Below are 21439 nucleotides of genomic sequence, written 5' to 3'. Positions count from 1 at the left end.
AAAGCATGGCTGAGAGCATTATATGCATTATAATATATAATCAGCTTCCTCAGAATATTGCATTTATATTTAGGAAGAAGCTTTAGCTAACCACAGCAAACTTCCCAAATTCCCAAAACTTAAATAGCAATATGGCCAGTAGCTGTTGACATATCTACAACACTGTGGTGAATCTCATTGGGATTACTGAAATTGCTTGTCCCAAGCTACAGGGCAGATATGAACACCATGCTGAAAAAAATTCATGCCACATTAGTCACACTTATTCCTCTAGATGGTTGTTTGAACCCCATGTCCTTACTATTAAGTAATACATATCTGATGAAGAAAAATAATGGCACACACTGACTTCCAAAATATGAAATGTGTTAGAATCAAGTGACAGAGGCTCAATCAAGAGTGTGCTCAAGGGTGGCAGGAGGTTTACACAGGATCTCAGTGCCAGGATGAAGCTGACTCCTCAGAAAATCTCATATAGCCCTCCTCAGCTTTAACTGAGAGCTCAGCAGATGACAATTTTATTCATGAACTCCCAATCTTTTGCCGAAGCACAATAATCAGGCAGCTGTAACTTTTAGACTTACATGGAGAGCGGCTCCTCTTTTGGCTATACTGCCATCAGACATTCATTAAAGAATGTCTTCAAACACCCTTACCATTATCTAACATTGGAAAAAAAAGCACAGTGCAAATGTCCTCTCTGCAGTGCTTGGAGTATACTCAGTAAATACTAGAAATGAAGTTGTGAGATGGTGAGAGAAGAGAATAATGTCCTCTAAAAGCTTACAGTGTATTGTGGCTGAAGGTGTGTGCACTAATACAAACCAGCATGACAAAGTGACTGATTTTATTTGAGTAAAAAGGCACATTTAGAGGACACAGAGTACAGCGAAGAATGTTCTTCCCCCCCAAACTTCACAAAGTTCCCTCTGATCAAAGCCCAGGTTACTGTTAGCATGGGTCAGAATGTGTTTTTACCTGATGAGTACATACAGCACGAGAGTTATGGTGGGCAAATATTTTACAATAAAACAAGCAAGAATCAATATGTATGTGTATATGAAATGAATGAAATTATACTGTTTTTAAACTGACACATATCTAAAACATATATCATCAGACCATTCTAGTTGTGTCCCAGTTGCACACTATATATTGATTCTAAATGGCTTTAGTGCATTCACAGTGGAAAAATGAGTGATGATCAGTGAAGTACACACAGAAAGAGAAGTATGCAGACAAAACTTGCTGGACTTATTAACTGAGTGAAGCATGGAACTAGGATCAGTGTAGTGGAATTAGAATGTCTGTATATGCTCATTTTATGAGATATTTTATACTAAATCTCAGTAATGTGAGCAGTGAGACGACTTCACCTCTGACTCATTGTTTCATTATTATCTTTCTTTCAACCCTTTCACACAAAAGCAGTACCACAGGTTGGCCAACAGATGACACCATTTTGACTGCAGTTACTGCTTCAAAACAATGAACCACTTTCAGCACAGTATTGATTAGCCTCTGACCCCCGGGGCCACCTCTAAGGTTCATTCTTTACCCCTTGTTCACTCTGTGGCAATTTATGAGAGTTATGTATGCACCACTAAAGCATAACATCACCTGACATAAAGGCCTTACCAGATGGCTAGAGTTAATACCTTTATCAATTTATTATCAAGTGAACATGCTGAAAATTGCCTAATTAATTTGTGCTTGATCAAATTACCATACAATGAAGGATTACATAAATTAGTGTAGGAAATGAGTGCACAAACACTACTGATTGTGGCCTAGTGGCTCATTTTAGCCCCAGGGCCTCCCAGCAAGTTAATTCATGCTTGTGTAATATTTTTTCCAGTAAAAAGTTATTCACAGCAAGAAGTAATCTTTAAAAATGTGGACAGTGGACTGATGGTTATAGCAACAGCTCAGAAAACAGAAATGAACACACAAAATCAAATCCTTAGAAAACATTTTATATACTTTTTAAGGTCTGAAATTGGCAGCAGTGTGAGGATATCAGGAGGAAAAAAAGACACATCCCTTGCATCATTTCCTGTTACTACAAAACAGCACACTAGTTTCTTGTGTAGTAATTGCCAAAATAGTGCCCTGCCAATTTTAGTACAAAGTCAGATTTACAGTGTTAAGTATACAGTAGGATTTAGTAGCATCAAAGACCCAATCCACGTCACGGCAGGTCCACATCATATCAAGTTTTATTGGGTGTGATAGGGTCATGTTTTTCTACTTGTCTCAGGTTTCAGGTCAAAGTGTTGATGTTCTCTCACTGTTTGGGTCTCTCTGGATCTCTTCTCTTTAAAAAAATCAATTGGTGCAAGTAATGTTCAAGTAGGTTTTCCAAAATTTTGGATCTGTGACAACCTCTAGGATATAGAATACAACTGGGACACAGTCAATCTAAGTCACTACAATAACCTTAAACATTCAGAAACTAAACAAGAAAACAAAATATTGCCACAGTTTGGCTTAAGGTTGGTGATATCGAAAGAGCAGCGTGTAGGATTTAGTAGCATCTAGTGGTGAGAATGCAGATTGGAACCAACTAAATATCCATCCCCTCAACCGTCTCATTGCAAGTGTGTCAGAGGGTCTATGGTGGTAGTCAATGATACACACTGGATACACACAGATAGGAGGAGATGATCAGTTAAGGGTTATGTCTTTATGTTATGTCTTTCTAAGTCTGAATTGGAAACAAACTGACTTGATATCTTACAGTGTTTCTCTAAAACCCTGCTGATGTGTGCTGTGTGCTGCACAAATATCAATGACTTTAAAGAAATGGGCATTTGATTTTGCCCTGCAAGGACAGATGGGGGACTGATGATGGGCAATGAGGAACTTCTCTGTCCCATCAGCTACTTTTTATTCCAACATGTCTCCACCTGTCTCCCAGTATGTGAAAAAAACTGGAAGAATTCAGTCTCACACAGTCCTGGGTGGCAGCTGCTGTTTGTAGATTCCAGCCAGAGCTTTGGCAGCGCTCTGGATCATCTGGCGTTGGGTCATGCCTGTCATTGTTTGATGCCAGTCTGCTCTGTTGATGTTGGGCAGGCTGCGCTCCAGGACCTCACCCACTGGAACAATCAAACCTGACCAGCGCAAGCTGTAGTCAGAAGGGGTCAAGGATTGAGCCTGCACAGGGAGAGTTACAAAAACAGTCTGATGAGTTGCTGGAGGAATTGGGTGATAGTGAATAAGGTTTCTGAGGCTGAAGCAGATATTTGTCCTCATCAATGAAGATAAACCAAGCTGCAGCTGCAGAGATTGAAAACTGAAGTGAGGGGTTTGGATGCAAGATGCCAGTGAAAAGTACATTCAGGATGCAAACAATCTGATAAGCAGTTCTGAACAGAACAGTGACATTGGCAAACATCTTGTCAGTGGCCATAATACTTTGCAGTACAAGAGGACAAGACATTTGTATTATTTTAAGTTTTAAGTTAAAACTTAATCTTAAAAGAAAAAAGTATGATTTTTGCATTTGACCTAAAAAGGATGGTGTTAATTTAGCAGGCTTCATCACCAAGAATCATATTATCAGAGGCATTATAACTCTTAGGTGCAGTGCCTAAACCTAATGAATAGAAACACTATGCTGCCAGTTCTCTACCGCTCTGGAGAGAAATTATACTGTATTGGTTCCAATATAAGAGAAGATCTCTAAAACAATTTCTTTTCAGAAACCTTAGTTAAAGAAAAGGGGGATTACTTGAGGACTGTTTCAATTCTTCTTTCTAATGTGAGTATGCTGTGGAAAACAACCTGTTATAATGTTAATGGTCCAATGCATTTGTACCTGTTGCACATGATCTAGAGCCAGAGGAGTTGCCTGAGTGAAGACCTCGATGCGGATGCTGTAACCAGGGTCCTCCAGGATCAAACAGCCCATGTCAAACCACCTGGAGACAACAACAGGATTCTGAACATGTATGTATTATATGACAGCATTTATAGTTAAACAAAGTGAACTGATTATATACATGGACAACTCAGATGAGCTGCTGGACAGACAATAACTTCTTGATTTTTATTAAAGCTGTGAGACTGATAACTGTAAAACTATCAATAAATTCCACCCACCATAGCCGACCTCATCTTTTTAGTGGCTACATTTTAAAACTGTTTACACAGATGCTACATAAACACACGTGTATTGTGGGTGAATGCATTTTTAGTTTTTGTGCAAGCTGCTGCATCAAAAGTAAGTGCCTTTAACTAATCATTCAATGAGCCCTAAAAACAGCCTGCAAGAAAAGCATTCTGAGGTCAATGAAAAAGTTTTCAAACGTCTCTGACCACTTTGAGAGGGCTACAACTGTGCCCCACGGGGTGTCTTGTTGGGCACACTGTGGAAGTATGGGGCACAACCCATCCATCCCTTTTTTCCCCCCATTTTTACGAGAGTGAGAGCCATGTCCAGCAGAGAGTCAAACACATTTCCAGTTGGTGTTGGTCTCCACCACGGTTGTCCTTTGTCCCTTATCCTGATTTTTTTTTTTGTTTGTCTCTGGCTCTGAGTAAAAACTCAGAAAGAGTGTTGTGTGTGAAAATTACAGAAACAGTCAGACAAGCCTGTCTGACACCAACAATCATACAAAGTCACTGACATCACATTTTTACCTCATTCTGATGTTTTTTTTATTCACCAGCTTATAAATGAACTTTGGATTCTCACCTAGGAGGAGGAAGCTGGGTCAACGGGGTAAGTGGGCAAGTGTTTGTCACACTCAACAGATGATAGCTATACACTGACCCCTTTGCTTTTTGTTGTTAGGTTTCAGTGTATGTATATGGAGGCTGAAAAGACTGCTGTTTTCATATTTCATGTGGTTTACATCACATGAAATATGATTCAGTCCATTACACAACAAACTACCGCAAACTATAGCTTCCAAAATCCACATAGGTAGTGTTTATTAGAGTTATTGGATAGGGTTGTGCTCCACTGTACATGGGTTATTATTTTGTGTTCTGTTTTCAGTATATGTGAGTGTACGTGATAAATAAAAAAGCCTGTTCAAATAGGTATAAGAAACAGAAGAAATAAGAAACAGCTTTGACAAGGAGTTTCTTTCCTATCTTTATTCAAGAGCATGGTCTTTCAGTCTAAGGGCATAATTTCTTTATTTAACATTCATTTTGTAATATTTTCCATTAAAACTCTCCACCCTCTCTCAGATAGTCCCTCCTGCTCAAAACTGTTTGTCTGCACAATGGTTGCTTGTGTCTGAGCTCCAGTTTGAGTCCTTCTCCTTGTGCTCAGGCACCTCTATGCACTTATGAAACGTCTGCTCTCTGACTTCTGCACTTGCATATGGATTTTTGTGACTTTACTTAAAATGACCCTGTCAAAATTCCACGTCTGATACTGACCAATGAAATCACTACTGCCTCCTTGTGGGTGTGTTTGCTTTACTTCTTACAGTGTCCTTCTGGGTGGTTACTGTCAAGTCAGTGGTAGTAATGGTACCATTACTTTCTTCAAATTTAATTGGTAAAGTCATATTACATTAGCTACATTAGCATTTTGAAAAAACACAACCAGCATCTTGTTTTAAACTGTCTTAATGTGTTACCTCGTTACTTTTGCTGCTGGTACTTTTCCCCATTAACATTGAAATGCAGACAACAGAGAAACATGTTAATGTTGTAATGGTAAATTTCTTTCTTTGTGACCATTTGTGACATCTAGACCACTTACCTGTTTACATTCTCATCAAGATGTAAATTCTATAGGATACCCCAAGTGTGAAAGATAACCCTAGGGGTGGGGTGCCACTTCCGGTGGCAGACAAAGGGGTGCCAAAAGATCAATGACCTTTTGTTCACCTTGAGGGGTGTTCCTCAGGCATAAAAGTCTAGATGTCCCTATGCTCAGGGTCTTTTGCCATCTCCTGACTGTTCAGGTGGTGACTGACCTTTTCTTTGCAAGGAAAATAAAACTTTGTCGGCCGGCAGAAGTCTCTATTTCATTCTTCACCATGCAGCTGAAAATTTCCACAACAGCGTCCACTGATTTGTCTGTTGCTTAGCAACAGTGCTCACATAATTCAGTGTTATTAACACTTAAAAGCCATTAATGGTATCACAGATGTATTCCCATGTTGCAAATATGACTTTACCAATTCAATCTGAAGAAAGTATCATTTTAACACTTACTTGAGGTCCCTGACTTTGGTGCTCCATGCTGTGAGTCTGCTGAACCTGGGTAAACCTGTAGGATAAGAGTTATCAGCTGAACCTGTAAAATAAGCGTCCCTAACAGCTGTTCACACGGACGCATTCATGATTTCACTGTGTTCAGTGTCAGACCTGGAATTCTGTTGGTAGGGATATCTCGACATCTGAGTTATTGATACAAAAATCAGTGTGTGAGAACAGAAATCTGAGAGCAGAAGTTTCACAAGTGCACAGAAGCAGCCTGAACACAAGGAAAGGGACTCAAACTGGAGCATTTGTGCAAGCAACAATATATGTAGTGCAGACAAACAGTTTTGAGCAAGAGCAAAGCAAATTTGTGCTCAAACGGGGACTATTTGAGACAGGGAGGAGAATTTTGAAAGTATTACAAATACATGTGTATATATGTTTGTGTGCTGGTGTAAGTCAGATATTTTCTTCTTACTTGTCAGGAAAGAGCTCAGCAATGAAGTTTTCCAAAGAGACCACTGGCTGTTTCTCATGGATCACACCGGCCCGGCGCAGACTGTCAATGCGCTCCTGAGCCCCCTGCACATACGCGCGCATGCGCGCGCGCACACACACACACACACCACACACACACACACACACACACACACACACACACACACACACACACAAATGTGTGAACAAATGTAGTGCTGACCCCCAAAGCTGACCCCCAAACATTCAGAAGGAGAGGTCCCCAAATGTTCAGATACCCAACTTGTAGCACATCTTGGTAGGAGAGGAAGAGGAGGAATTGTAACAAAAGACAGCTTGTCTATGTAAGACAGGTTTCCTGAGAGAGTAAAAAAGAAATTTCTGATCATTTATCTATAATAATATAACTGGAATTCTCAGCCAATTTAAGTCTATAAAATTAATTAGCAACTACTGTATTTTAATAATCAATAAATTGTTTCAGTAATTTTTATAGTTACAACTTCTTAAATGTGAGGATTAGCTGTGGCAGAGAATGCTCTTCAGAATTCAGACTAGGGCTAATTTTGGGAAAAAATCTAATTGCAATTTGACAGATATTGTGATTGCAATTTGATTTGCAACATAATTTTCAAAGTGAAGCCAGAAGTTTACATACCCTATATATTTTTTTTATTTATTTAACCTTTATTTAACCAGGAAGAAACGCATTGAGATTAATAATCTCTTTTGCAAGAGTGTCCTGGCCAAGACAGAAGTAGTATAGATTACAGAGTTGCAATCATTCATAGAGACATATAAATATACAAAATACAAAGTACATAAGAAAAATGATCTTAAAAGCAACTAATTATCAAGGACATCAAAGCAGTTCCAGATATTAGTCAGACAAAACACTGACAGCCAGATGTTGCATCCTCCAACTCATTCAAAATCACTTTAAAAGTATCCAGTGAAACTAGCTTTTTCAGTTTCAGGACATTTTGCTGAGTGTTCCACAAAGAGGGAGCTGCATATTTAAATGCCTTTTTTTCCAGTTCAGTACGAGCCCTTTGTTCAGATAATAAGAGGAGGTCCTGGGACTGAAGACTGTAACTGCCTGTAGTTTTTTGACTGATGTGAATCTGGAGATATGATGGAAGCAGACCTAAGATAGATTTATAGACAAGCACATGCAAGTGTTTTAGTCTGCGACTGGACAAAGAAGACCACTCTAAATTGTTTGATTGTACTGTATTAAAAGCTGTTTGAAGTTGGGTGAGAGCCAGGTTGGGTGTGGATGCTGAGCTATACAAAACTGTGTCATCGGCATAAAAATGAAAATTTGCATTTGAAATGTTACGGTCAACGTTGTAGGATAGGAGAGGTCCTAAAACCAAACCAGCCAACTGAGTGTTCAGATAAACCAATGCTCAGTAGCCTTTGTTTCTGAAGTGTGTGGTCCATGGTGTCGAATGCTTTTGATAGGTCGATGAATAGAGCTGCACAATGCTGTCTGTTGCAACGGGAGTCGATGATATCGTTTATTAGTGTTTACTTAGCTGCTGCTGTTGTGCTGTGTCTTTTTCTGAGACCAGATTGGAAATCAGATAAGGTGCTATTATAATGAAGAAATTCCTTGAGTTGATTGCAAATGAGAGATTCCAAAACCTTTGCTACAACAGAAAGTGTGGAAATGGGCCGGTAGTTGTTCAGGACAGTGGGGTCACCTCCTTTGAACATTGGTAGGACAAAGGCAGATTTCCAAATGCTTGGGATTACATTGGTTGCTACAGACAAATTAAAAAATAGGTCAGGGGAGGTGCAATAAATCAGATGCTAAATGTAAAAAGTAATGCTCCAATTTATTAGGACCAGCTGATTTTTAGTGTTCAGGAGCCTGAGTGCTTACGTACCTCCATAACTGTAAAAGGAGCAAAACTGAAACGCTGATTTAAGATGTTACTTTCCGACAAGACAGCTGGGGGACTCATGTAGGAAGAATTTGTTGAGTTGAACAAGGACCCTGATGCTATAAAATGCTCATTAAAACACCCAAGTATTTCAGCCTTGTTTGAGATTTTCTGCGAGTCCTTCACAATGCATTGTGGCAACTCCATCACTATGTAATTTTGCATTAAGGACTTGATGGTTTTTTGAGTCCTTAATGAGTGTGTGAGAAAGTGATTGGCTTTGGCTTTCCTAATTTCAACAGTGCATGTCTTGCACAGTCTCCTGAAAAGCAACCAGTCATAAAAAGACACAACTTTTTTTCTCACTGTCTGACATTAAATCAGACTAAACTTCTCCTGTTGCAGGTCAGTTAGGATTAACAAAATTATTTCTATTTGCTAAATGCCAGAATAATGAGAAAGAGAATTTTCTTTTAGTTTCTTCAAAGTCAAAAGTTTACATGCATTTCCTTAGTATTTGGTAACATTGCCTTTAAATTGTATGACTTGGGTCAAATATTTTGGGTATCCATCCACAAGCTTCTCACAATAGTTTGCTGGAATTGTGGCATTCCTCCTGACAGAACTGGTGTCAGGTTTGTAGGCCATCTTGCTCGCACATGCCTTTTCAGCTCTGCCCACAAATTTTCTATGGGATTGAGATCAGGGCTGTGATGGCCACTGCAAAACATTGACTTTGTTGTCCTTAAGCCATTTTGTAACTAATTTGGCAGTATGCTTAGGGTCATTGTCCATTTGCGCCCAAGCTTTAACTTCCTGGCTGATGTCTTGAGATGTTGCTTCCATATTTCTACATAATGTCCTTTCCTCATGATGCCATCTATTTTGTGAAGTGCACCGGTCCCTCCTGCAGCAAAACACCCCCACAACATGATGCTGCCACCCCGTACCTCACAGTTGGGATGGTGTTCTCTGGCTTGCAAGTTTCCCCCTTCTTCAAGGGTGGTGCAAGGGTGGTCATTATGGCCAAACAGTTTTTTTAGTTTCATCAGACCACAGGACATGTCTCCAAAAATTGAGGTCTTTGTCCCTGTGTGCACTTGCAAACTGCAATCTGGCTTTTTTATGTTGCTTTTGGAGTAATGGCTTCTGGCACCTTTTTTGTAGTAACTTTACATCGGTCATTCAGATGCTGATACACTGAGGGGGAATGACAGGAGACTGACAGGCACACAGAGAGCCGGTAGAGACAGACACAGCTGATTAAAACTCTACAGGATTATCCCGGTAGAAATCACAAAATAGGAATACAAACCTAACATAATGTTTGCTAGTTCTCCTACCATTTCCTCTCTTTTTCTCTTCCCTTCTCTCTCTCCTTCTCGGCTCAACTGGGTATTTTGCAAATTTATAATCACAGCTCAGTTATCTCTCTTGCTGGCCTGTTGACACTGTCAGCCACTTTTAAGTTGTCATATCACCAGTAGTTTCAGCTTTAGCTGTGTCCGTTCTCATGGATGGGCATTCAGGAATAAAATGACACCAGAGTGGAGAGAATCGGAGCGACTCACACTGCCTGCATCGCGCTGTTGCTCTGTCCTCTGTTTTCATCAAGTGTCTAACTCCACAGTTAGTTTGCGGTTTGGTTATTTCAAGACAAGATTCAGTTGTAAAGTTTACAGCCTGTCACTCTGTTGCTTTTGCAGTGCTCTGTGTGAGAACTGTGAGGCAGCTAAAAAAGCTAAAAAAGTGTAACAACACATCCACTGACTCTCTGCTGTAAAAGTAATCACACTCTTTGTTAATTATGAAAAATCGGCCCTAATTCAGACCAAACAGTAACACAACCATCTGACAGACACCTAACCTTGTGTGGGATTTTCTTAGGATGAGGCACATTTTATTGAAGACACTATCCCATTTTACACAGAGATCGAGTAATAATGGAGTTAAGATGACTTTCGCCTTTTTGCCTTTGTTTGCTCACACAGAACCTAATAAAGCCTTAGGAGACCAGATCAATCGCCGCTCACTCCTTCAAGTCCTCAAAATCTTCAGGAAGGCTGACTGTTAGATCATCAGCAGGAGCTTCGAGAAGGTCAGCTACATCAAGCAGAGCAAGTATGGCAGCAGCACAAGCTCAAGCGGAAGCACAGGCTGCTAAAGCCAGATTAGCCTACACTGAGAAAGAGCAGCTGAGGTCAGACTGTGGGACCAACTTTGTTGGTGCATCCAGGTAGCTGAAGCTGGATCCTCTGAAACCTGGTAAGATGATTGTAGATAACTACCTCCTCAATCAGAGATGTTCATGGGTGTTCAATCCTCAATATAAGTGAGTGAACTATTATTATTTATCATTGTTATAGTGCAAACTGTTTCATAGCATTTGACACGATCTAGGTAATTTTGTTAATACAACTATCGAGATGATGCTCTGATGCTCTGCCGTAGATCTGTAAATACTAGATCCGCCATCTCCGGTATTACACGTCGACTCATTTAAATGACAACGTGTTTGTATCAGTTGTTAACTGATGCTCTGTGTACTTTATGCCTCTTTTCAGTTTCACAATTTTTGGCATTAAATCCTGTCCAACCACAACTTTGCCTGTTCCTTGGAGGGCATGATGTCAGAAAGAGTTTAGCTGGCTGTGAATCCCAGTATAGGACAGGAGCCACACTGGGTGTAACAATACAGCTAAAACAAATTTCCTGGTCTGCCTGTAGAGGGTCAAAAAACAAGACTGGCAAGGTAGCATGCACCAAAATGTTTAATCTCTAGAGAGGAAGCGACACACAGAACCACATGGCAGTAAGCAGTTCAGAGGTGTGCCCCATGACCAAACGTTTCACCTCTTTTTTTATACTTTGTGATATGCCTCTGGCCCTCTGATTGAACTTTCACAGAACATTTCTCTACAACTGAGTAAACACTTGGGGTACAATAAAAGGCAGTGACCCATCTCAGGAATTTATAACTGGGCGTAATCTCCTGTGCTAATGAAGATACCATTTGCCATCTTCCTCTTCAGGAAGGTATTTACTAATTACATAAAGTATAAGATAAATCATTGTTATTACAAAGCATGCAAAATTCCACCACAAATGTAATCTACAGTAGTTCTGTTGTTATTTGTTATTACTGAAAATTACAAAAGTAAAAAGCAGGTTGGAGAAGTGCAATGAACTGACCTTGATACCAGCTGCATAGCCCACAGGTTGCGGGGCAATGTTGGACTGACCAGGCTCTCCAGTCACCATGGCCATTCCAAAAACCTCCTGGAAAGCATCTCTGACTGCCTCGACATTCATCTCCTTATCTGAAGTCACCACAATGTCGATGTCCCCACCAGACTCTGGGAAGCAATAACACAGTAACATTTACTGAGATTTTTTCATTACATGGTAATGTAGAAAAGATGAGAGCAGGATGACTTACTAATGTATGGAGCCATGCCAGGATCCAGAGTGGTGATCATGGACTCCACAGAGTGTTTGGTTTTGTCCAGGACTGTCTTTACTACAGGGTTACCTGCTACTCCCTGAGGACACAAAGTCAAAGCATATGACATGACTGTCACTGAGCAGTGCATGACTTCCAAAGCATAACACAGTTAGTACTTAAAAAAAAAAAAAAAAAAAAAAACATTAACACAGATTAATCGTATTGTCACAATTTGTGTATATCTGAAATCACATTAACCACTAACTATCAACACAATGAAAATGAAACAACTTCATTTTTTGTTAAGGCCACAGTTCACATCACGTGTAATACTTCATTTTCCTATTACTTTGATAAAACAAGGTTTAGAAAATGAATCTGTGCAGGTAAGTAATCACCTTGAGTTGACTAGATCACTACCAATCTATGTATGGGTTAAAATTGGATCCTTGTGGATGAGGTATAATGATATTTGTATATACTGGTAGGTAAGTAATATGAAATTACAAAAATACAAAAGACAGGTTATAGGTTATTTAGAAATGTTTTCACCATTACCACTAGGGCTGCATGATTCTGGACAAAATGATGATCATGATTTTTTTCCCCAACATGTTTTATGTACTAATTTACCCGATACACGAGGAAGCGGAACAGAAAATATAATGGTGCCTGATATAGGACAGGCCATATCTTAAAGAGTATGGTCTAGACCTGCCTTGAGGTAACTTCTGTTGTGATTTGGTGCTATATAAATAAAACTGAATGAATTAAACTGAATGTTTGACTAAGCGGTAGTTGATCGAGTCTGTAATTTCCTTGTGTCTATTTGAGCTCGTCAGGTATGGTAAAAAAAACTGTGTAAGGTTCTAAGGCTGTCCCCGAAATGCTGACTATTACATTTGTGGTAGTGTATTAACGTGTATTACATAGATATAGGGCTACCTGTAGGGGGAACACAGGTAGCAACTGTGGTTCAAGTCAGGGGAATGAGGCAGGTGTACACCTCATTCCATGCTGGTGTGCAGGAACAATGGGTAGGCCTTAGTGTGTGTGTTTTTTTTTTAATAATAATTTTTTGGGGCCTGCCTTTGCCTTTATTTGGACAGGACAGTGTGTTGTCTTTTAAGTTCTTAAATTTGAATTCGAGTCTGATAATTATTGTTATTTAACAGTGTCCCATCTGTTTCACCTGTTGGGTGGGAAATGATTGGTCATCGGTAGCATAGTAGATAGATCGACGTCTCAGGTATTTTAAGTTTAGTTTTAATATTTTATCATTGTGATTTTTAATGTTGGATTAATAAAAGTGTTTTAAGATGTGTAACACGTTTGTTTTTTTGCAGAACAACTGGGGTTAGCTGCTCTTGCCATAGTTAATTAATGGCTCTGGTCTGAGTTTGTGTTTTCTGTCTAGTCCGCCCTGGCAAGTGAACCAGTAACGGGCGGACTAGTTTTCTTTTCTTTATTTTTGCTTATTTTTTTGTTTGTTTCTAAGTCATCTGTTTCTTCCCGTTTTTATTGATTTCACCCAGTGAACCTAAACTAAGCTTCTGTGAGATTTAGTTTGCAGTGAAGTTAAATCATGCATGCAAGTTTGGAATGTGTCAACCCACAAGTTGTGTCACTCCACAGTTGATTGGAGTGGTATTACCTTGATGAAGCCCCAGATGCCTCCACCAGTGTTGATTTCTCCAGACACCCTGGGATCTTCCTGCTCCTCTGGGAAGGTTATGGGAGATCCAGTATCTAATCCCCCTGTCATGGCTGGCTGCTGAACCATGGCGTTGGACACTACGCCTGGAAGATATGATGGGACAACTTCTAGAAAAAAGGGGAAGAAAAACCCACATTGACAACTGAAAATGTACCAACTTTCAATGTTACAGGAGGACTATGTAAAGGCAAACAATGAAATGAAAATGTAATGAAAGATGCTACCTGTTGGAGGATACATTGTTCACAGAGTTTGTGTGTGTGACTAATAGTCAGGAAATCGCAGCTTCTGCTGCTTTGATTTTGACCATTTCTTTTATATCTGTGTCATCTGTGTCCTCTGATTTTATACAGGTTTAATGTCTAATCACTGGAGGGATGTTTAAAGCCATGGTTTAGTATTTACATTGTTCAAAAGAAATAAAAACTATTTATACACACCAATCAGCCACCAACATTAAAAGCACTGACAGGTGAAGTGAATAATTGACTGATCATCTTGCTACAATTCAATGTTCTGCTGGGAAACCTTGGGTCCTTCATTCATCTCGATGATACTTTGACACATAACACCCACCTAGGGCTGGGCAATAACACAATAACGATATATACCACGATAGAACCTTTCCTTGATAGACACATAAGATATGGTTGATAACGATGTTGACAGAACTCATTCCACCTGTTTTGACAGACAGTATGAAAAGCCAATGATAATGAGAATAGTGCCGAACCAATCAAGAGGTTGGAACAGCGTTAGGGGACACGTCAGGTTAGGTTGATGCACACAGCACAGAGCGCAGGAGTAAACACACTAATGCTAATGTTTTGGATACTGCAGCCCTGCACACCTATACGCCAGGAGTAGGAGCAAGATAAAAGAGAAAATGACAGAAAATGATAATGAAAACTCTAGCGACAGCGTTACTGGAGAAGATGCCCCAACAGACACAGGCCCGAATGACAGAGGACTGACAGGTACAGAGAACTGGTAGACAGATACGGCTGATAAAAACTGTTGAATTTGGGAGTGGTCCCAGTAGAAAATATAAATACAAGTCTGACTTAATGTTAGCTAGTTCATTGCTCCCTTTGTCTCTTCTTTCTCTCTCTCCCTCTCGGCTCAAGCGGGTATTTCGCAAATTTATAACAGGCTATAGCAGCAGCGGCAATAACTGTCCCGCAGCAGGCCACTGCTAGAAAATATATACAGCAGAGACGCTGCAGACATAAAGTTGGCGCCTTGGTCTCTGACACCGTCAGCCACTTTTAACTCATATCGCTGGTAGTTTCAGCTTTAGCTGTGTCCGTTCTCGTGACAAGCATACAACTCTCACCTGACACAGGAGCAGAGCGACTCACACTGCCTGCATCGCACTCACTCTGCCCTCCATTGTAATCAAGTATTTAACATTTACAATTAGTTTGTGGTTTGGTCATTTCAAAACAAGATGTGGTTGTAAAGTTTAGAGCCTGTCGTGAGGCAATTAAAAAAAGTGGAACAACTGACACTGACATTCTGTGAGTTGAATCAGGGTCTTCCCAATTGATGCATCAAATGGTCAACATTTAGGGCACAGCCCTAAAATTGACCTTATGGTATCTTCACATCACACCCAGGGGTAAAAGGGAACCTCTAAAGTTCGACAAAAATAGTGATTGATTTATATTGTAATATATATCAATATCGACTGATATGAAAAATCATATTGTGATATGAATTTTTTCCCATATCTCCCAGCCCTACACCCACCTTAACATTGCTGTAGACCAAGCATGGCCTCCAATATGAGGAGGAACCTACACAATATTAGAAAGGTCCCACAGATACTGGATCAGATTGGGATCTGGGGAGTTTGTGTGGTTTCACTGATGTTTCGACATGCCAGTTACTTGTTTTGAAATTATAGCTGGCAGAGTGTAAAAGTAATGTTAACCACACACGTAACGAGACTTTGACTGAAATACAAGTGACATGAAATTGACAAAAGGTTTTAAGCGGCCAATTGAGAATAACACTTGTGAAATGACATAAAAAACAGGACTTAATATTTTAGCCTTCTGATAACAAAATGAATGTCTGCAGGCTAGTGGCAGTGATGTTGTATAGTTTGTAGACACTAATTTACCACTGTATGCTCAAGTACAGCCGCCTCTCTCATGTTTAGCTGAGTATCTCGTGCAGCAGCCACGTTGTCTATCAAATTCACAATCTTAATCTTAATCCTGTAATCAGGAATTTTGAAATTGTTGTGGTTTACACACTAAATGACCAATCAATAACAGGGGAATGCATATTATAACATCTTTCAAGAGGAGGAATCCCCATCAATTCTGTGTGGTCTGTAAGGTAGGTTTTTTCATGAAAACACACACGAGAGGTGACATGGATCCTCAAAGAAAATTACTGCTTACACTGTTGATAATAACCACTGTCATTTTCTATCTGTCATTGCCATAATTCCTATTAAAATACAGTTTATTTTAAATACTCTTAATTTTGTCACTTATTATAGCTTATTGTACTAATATGTGATGCGAGTTGGTCTTGTCTCTTGTATTTGAACAGTTCACAAATAGTGATGTCAGCAAGTGGAAAACCAGGCCTAAAATAATGTAGTGTAATCTTAGTGTAAGTGGTTCACTTTCCAGCTTTTCCTTCACTAAGATACTGGTAGATCAAATAAACATTTAAAAACACGGAGGTTCACTGAACCATTTGATGAGTAAGAAAATGATGTGAATCATTTGACCGACATGTTTCCACACTGATGGTAAGGGTGGCAGGTTCGATCCCAGGCTCCTCCAGTCTGTGTGCCGAAGTATTCTAATACTGAACCCCAAACTGCCCCCAAAGCCATGCTGTGTGTGAATGTGTGTGACTGACATGTGTGCATGTGAGTACTCTATTAATGTGTGTGAATGGGTGAATGTTACCTGTAGTGTGAAGCACTTTCAGTGATCGACATGACTAGAAAAGCTCTACAAAAAGCAGTCTATTTACCCTTTATGTTGGTTTTTCCTTTAATTTGTCACCATCTGTATCTTAATGAAGGGACAGTTGAATTAGAGTTCCGAAAGCTGTATCATTTTCATTTTTATTCTTCTGTCTGGGACGGGGGGCAGGAATGAGATTTATACCTTTTATATTTAGATTTAGATTTATAACTTTTTCAGTTTTGTTATGACTCTTCCTTTAGTGGAGTATCAGTTTAGCAATAATATCTTCAGACTGTTACATGGCATGTTGTTCCGTCTCCATGTAAATAAAGCTACACAACTGTGTATTCAAAATCAATATGAACAACATGGCACTTCCACATGGGGGTCACTCTATTTACCCCAATGTCCCTGTTGATGGGTGGACAGGAGATTCTCATCTCCAATGAGGGCTCACAACTATACCTAATAAATGGATTTCCCCGCTGCCTAAAATTGTCCAACATTTTAACATATCCTTTCTCAGTCTGCAATAGAATGAACTGAATGAAATTACTGAAGCCATTAACTTCTCAAGCTCCTACAGTAAGTTAACATACAAATGCGTGTTAGAGGGCTGCTTGCACTTGGTTTAAATGGGGAGCTCTGCTGGTGCATTGGATCTGCAGGCAAATTCCTTCAGGAAGCTCCAGATCCTTTCCCCAAGTAGTTGGTAATGGAGCTTCCTTCAGATTCTTCAGGTAGACCAAAGGTGCGGATATTATTTCTCTGCAACCTTCATTCGAGGTCAGTTATTTTGTCTTGCATGTGTTGAGTCTGAGTTAGCACCTTCAGCAGCACTTCACTTGCCTCCATGTTCCACTCCTCCAACTCAGCTATGTGGCCCTGGGCTTTTGTTAACTTGTTTTTTGCTCTTGTAATTCTTTGATACTGAGTTTGTGCTCAATATTGTGCCTGAGCGAGACTATTTCTTGCTTTATCTCCACCTAAAGGTCCATTTTAGATGATGTCAATTCCTCTCTTCTTGGAGGTCCTGGTCATGGTCATGGTCAACTTTACCCAGCGTGTCATCTTCAGGTTCCCTGTCAATGTGTTTGGACATCTCTTCCATTACAGATTGACAGTTGACTTAAGCTTTGAATAACTTCTTGTTATTTTTGTGGCTTGTCGCCTATTATCATCACTCACCACTACTAGGTTTATTTATACATATCTATGTTGAGTTTCGTAGTTTCAGTGGTATTATTTTAGTAGAGTTGGACGAGCTAACAACTATACAGCCAAGAAAAGTGTGGCTCTTACCTGGCATGGTGGAAGGACTGGAGAACGTTGGCATCAGTGGTGTCTGCGGTGTTCGACCAGCATGACCCCGTGTGATGTCGTATCCTGCACTCATGGAGAAGCTGGATATGGGTGGGCCTATGGGAGGGGCGCACACAGCTGAGGGCTGAAGTGGTCTGATGGGGGAGGCCAGTGGAGGCAGAGAGGGGGAGGCGGAGGGAGGGAAGGGAGAGCTGCTGGTGAAGGGAGAAGTGAGTGTGGAGGGAGGGGGAAACTGGGAGGAGAGGGAAGGGGGTGAGGCCAGAGGGCTGTTGAAGGCAGAGGGGGAGGGAACAGGGGGAAGAGTGGTGGAGACTGAGAGGGAACCCATGGAGATGGTGCTGGTGCCTGGGAAGGACAGAAGGAAGGACAGACCTGAAACTATAATCACTAAAGTTATACCTTAGACCTAAGAGCTCAGAGTAAGCTATAATAATAAACTTGGAGAGACCTATGCAATCCTACCTGTGCAACCCATCTAAGCCAACAATTAATTCCCCTTTTTTACTTTTTCTGAGTGGTCCTGTGGGAACTAATATTATGGGGAGATTGCAAATAATATAGCTCAACCAGTACTGGACATATGAAACAGATACTAATTGTCAATATCTGATTCTTCAATAATCAATAATTTTTCAATTCAGCAGTGATATATCATGTATTTTACATTAAGACATAACTTTTATCATAAGAGAAAAAATAAATTTTTCCAGATAGCTTTACTCTAGGAGGTCAGAATGCCTATGTCATAATAATGGAGTTTTGACATGGATTACCAGTCCAGTGACTTTCATAGTGCTGTGAACTATAGCAAATGAGTGCCTAAAAGGTGGACTTGACTTAATGATGACTGGAAGTCCGCTGCAGCAGAGGGAACCTGCTCTGCTCACACAGGAACACTTGACAGGTCATGTCTTACCTATGGTCACTGGTGGGGCACTGACTGTGGCAGCCACAGTCAGAGGAAGTGTAGGACTGGCAGGTGGCGTAGTCTCAATCCCACTCTCTTCCATCATCTTCTCAGCCTTATACCTACACTTAAACCCACAATATAGCTGCAGTAAGACGTGATGAATTAAGATGTGTTCAACTTGTTTTTTCACTAGTCACATCAACTGAGGAAGCATCTATCCATGAAACCTTGTGAAGGAGATCGATATTGACCCTATACTACATATAAATAATGGTTAACTTTAAATACTGTGGCCAGTATTTAACATTTTTTCGTTTCGTTTCACGTTTCTTTTAAATTATTATTCATCTCTATGTTTAGCAACTATATCAGAATTGGTATTTGAGAAAAAGATTAAACCGGTCCATCCATCACATGCACTCACACAAGTTAACTTTCTCTGTCCACAGCAAAGATTTGCTTTGGAGTATGGATCACTACTGCACAATATAAATACATCAAATGAAAATGTTTAAGAGCTAATTATAACCAATGGGAGGTTAGTTAAGACTTTCTGTATGATAGGCTTCACCAGCGACGTGTGTTTGATTATAAGCGACACAACATCGAAATTTTGGCGTTTGAGCTGAAGTCAGTATTAGCTTCCTCTATCCCTGCACGCGGCAGTTTCCAGCTCAGCTGTCCATGTGTCTAAACACACTCAGCTCGAGCAAAGCAAACATGTGAACACGGAAGAAGCGACTTCTATATTAGGACCTAATTCTCCACGAAACAAGCGTCAGTGTATAATGTGTGCAACTAAAATACTGACCTGCTAGCAGGACTAACTCACCGCACCCATGGAGGAACCACCGACCCACTGTGATGACGTCTTGTGTTGCCACGTATGCTCGACCGTGACTCCTCCCATTACCGGGAGCGCCCGGATAACTACCCCCACCCCCTCGTAGTCAATTCTTAATCTAAATCACTTTAAAAATACTTCCTCTCTGATCAATTAGCGGATTCATATTACACAGACAGTTGACAAAAGATGTGTTAATTTTAAAAAACATTTATGTATTTTTTAGAGACACAGTAGTGTGTAATTTTAAACTAAACAATTAATGACATGTCCAGATTAGAGGCAAATTTTCAATGACATTTTCACAAATTACTGTATAACACATAGTCTACAGTTGCACTAGTGCGAAATAAAAGGAAAAAAACATGACTACAAAGCTTGTTAATTTACTACAAAAACTAAATAAAATAAAAAAATAAAAATAAAAAACAGAATGAAATCTCATAGTGTTAAAATATTCCCATTTAACTGTCAAACAACTTGCTCCTTAATCCTTCAAGTGGCTAACTCTTAATTTAAGATATATTAATAACATTTATCTTGTCATCTTTTGTATGTCTTATGTATATATATACAGCTCTGGAAAAAATTAAGAGACCACTTCAATTTTTTCTGAAATCAGCATCTCTACATGTTTAACAGCCATTCCATTCTAGTGTCTGTTGAATTCCAACACAAGCACACCTCATTCTACTTAATGAGGTATTGATTAGGTGATCACCTGAACCAAATCTTGTTTAACAAGGAAAGGTATAAAAACCACTGCTGTGGTCATCACTATCATCTTGCAATAGGACCAGCTGGGTGGCAAAAACAGTGCTAGTAGTACCTCAAAAGTAATTGAAATAAAAAAAATAACTACTGACCATGCCAAAAGAGTTGAAAAGAAAAGTTTTGAGTGAGGAAAAGAAGGGTTCAATTCTGGCTTTACTGGCAGAAAGGGATACAGTGAGCGTCAGGTTGCTTCCATCCTTAAAATTTGTAAGACGGCAGTTCATAAGAACAAGGTCAAGCAGCAGACTTTGGGGACAACAAAGCTACAGGCTGGCAGAGGGCGAAAACAACTCTCCACTGACCGGGATGACCATCAACTCATTCGAATGTCACTCAGCAACCACAGGATGACATCAAGTGACGTACAAAAAGAATAGCAAACGGCAGATGGGGTGAAGTGAACAGCGAGAACGGTTCGAAACAGGCTACTAGGGGCAGGGCTCAAGTTGCGTAAAGCTAGAAAAAAAGCCCTTCATCAATGAGAAGCAAAGAAGAGCCAGGCTGAGGTTTGCAAAAGACCATAAGGATTGGACCATAGAGGACTGGAGTAAGGTCATCTTCTCTGATGAGTCCAATTTTCAGCTTTGCCCAACACCTGGTCATCTGATGGTTAGACGGCGACCTGGAGAGGCCCACAAGCCACACTGTGAAATTTGGGGGAGGATTGGTGATTATCTGGGGGTGCTTCAGCAAGGCTGGAATCGGGCAGATCCGTCTTTGCGAAGGACACATGAATCAAGCCACGTACAAGGTTATCCTTGAAGAAAACTTGCTTCTTTCTGCTCTGACAATGTTCCCCAATTCTGAGGACTGCTTTTTTCCAGCAGGACAGTGCTCCATGACACACAGCTAGGTCAATCAAGGTGTGGATGAAGGACCACCAGATCAATACCCTGTCATGGCCAGCCCAATCTCCAGACCTGAACCCCATTGAAAACCTCTGG

At 40.2% G+C, this 21439-nt stretch overlaps 1 protein-coding gene across 5 annotated transcripts; it reads right to left on the bottom strand.

Annotated features, from left to right (window-relative positions):
• Positions 1 to 832: 832 nt before the first annotated feature.
• On the bottom strand, positions 833 to 19785 carry prrc1 (proline-rich coiled-coil 1). 5 transcript variants are annotated; one of them, XR_007813812.1, is made up of 10 exons: positions 19689 to 19785; positions 18884 to 19001; positions 17947 to 18312; positions 13643 to 13812; positions 11983 to 12085; positions 11736 to 11899; positions 6653 to 6756; positions 6187 to 6241; positions 3824 to 3926; positions 3114 to 3159 (listed from the first exon to the last, which is right to left on the bottom strand). XR_007813812.1 is itself a non-coding variant. In XM_018673606.2 (9 exons), exons 2-9 carry the CDS (start codon positions 18978 to 18980, stop codon positions 2950 to 2952), a joined length of 1317 nt encoding a protein of 438 aa, XP_018529122.1. In that variant the 5' UTR covers positions 18981 to 19001; positions 19689 to 19785; the 3' UTR covers positions 833 to 2949. The 5 variants fall into 5 exon arrangements, 4 of the variants coding, with proteins under 4 accessions (XP_018529122.1, XP_018529124.1, XP_018529126.1 ...); XM_018673606.2 differs by lacking the exon at positions 6187 to 6241 and having other exon boundaries at positions 833 to 3159; XM_018673608.2 differs by lacking the exon at positions 6187 to 6241 and having other exon boundaries at positions 833 to 3159; positions 13643 to 13809.
• Between the last annotated feature and the right edge of the window lie 1654 nt (positions 19786 to 21439).

The sequence above is a fragment of the Lates calcarifer genome, linkage group LG9 (genome assembly GCF_001640805.2).
Source record: "Lates calcarifer isolate ASB-BC8 linkage group LG9, TLL_Latcal_v3, whole genome shotgun sequence".
NCBI lineage: Eukaryota > Metazoa > Chordata > Actinopteri > Centropomidae > Lates > Lates calcarifer.
This window is presented reverse-complemented; position numbering and strand designations above follow the sequence as displayed.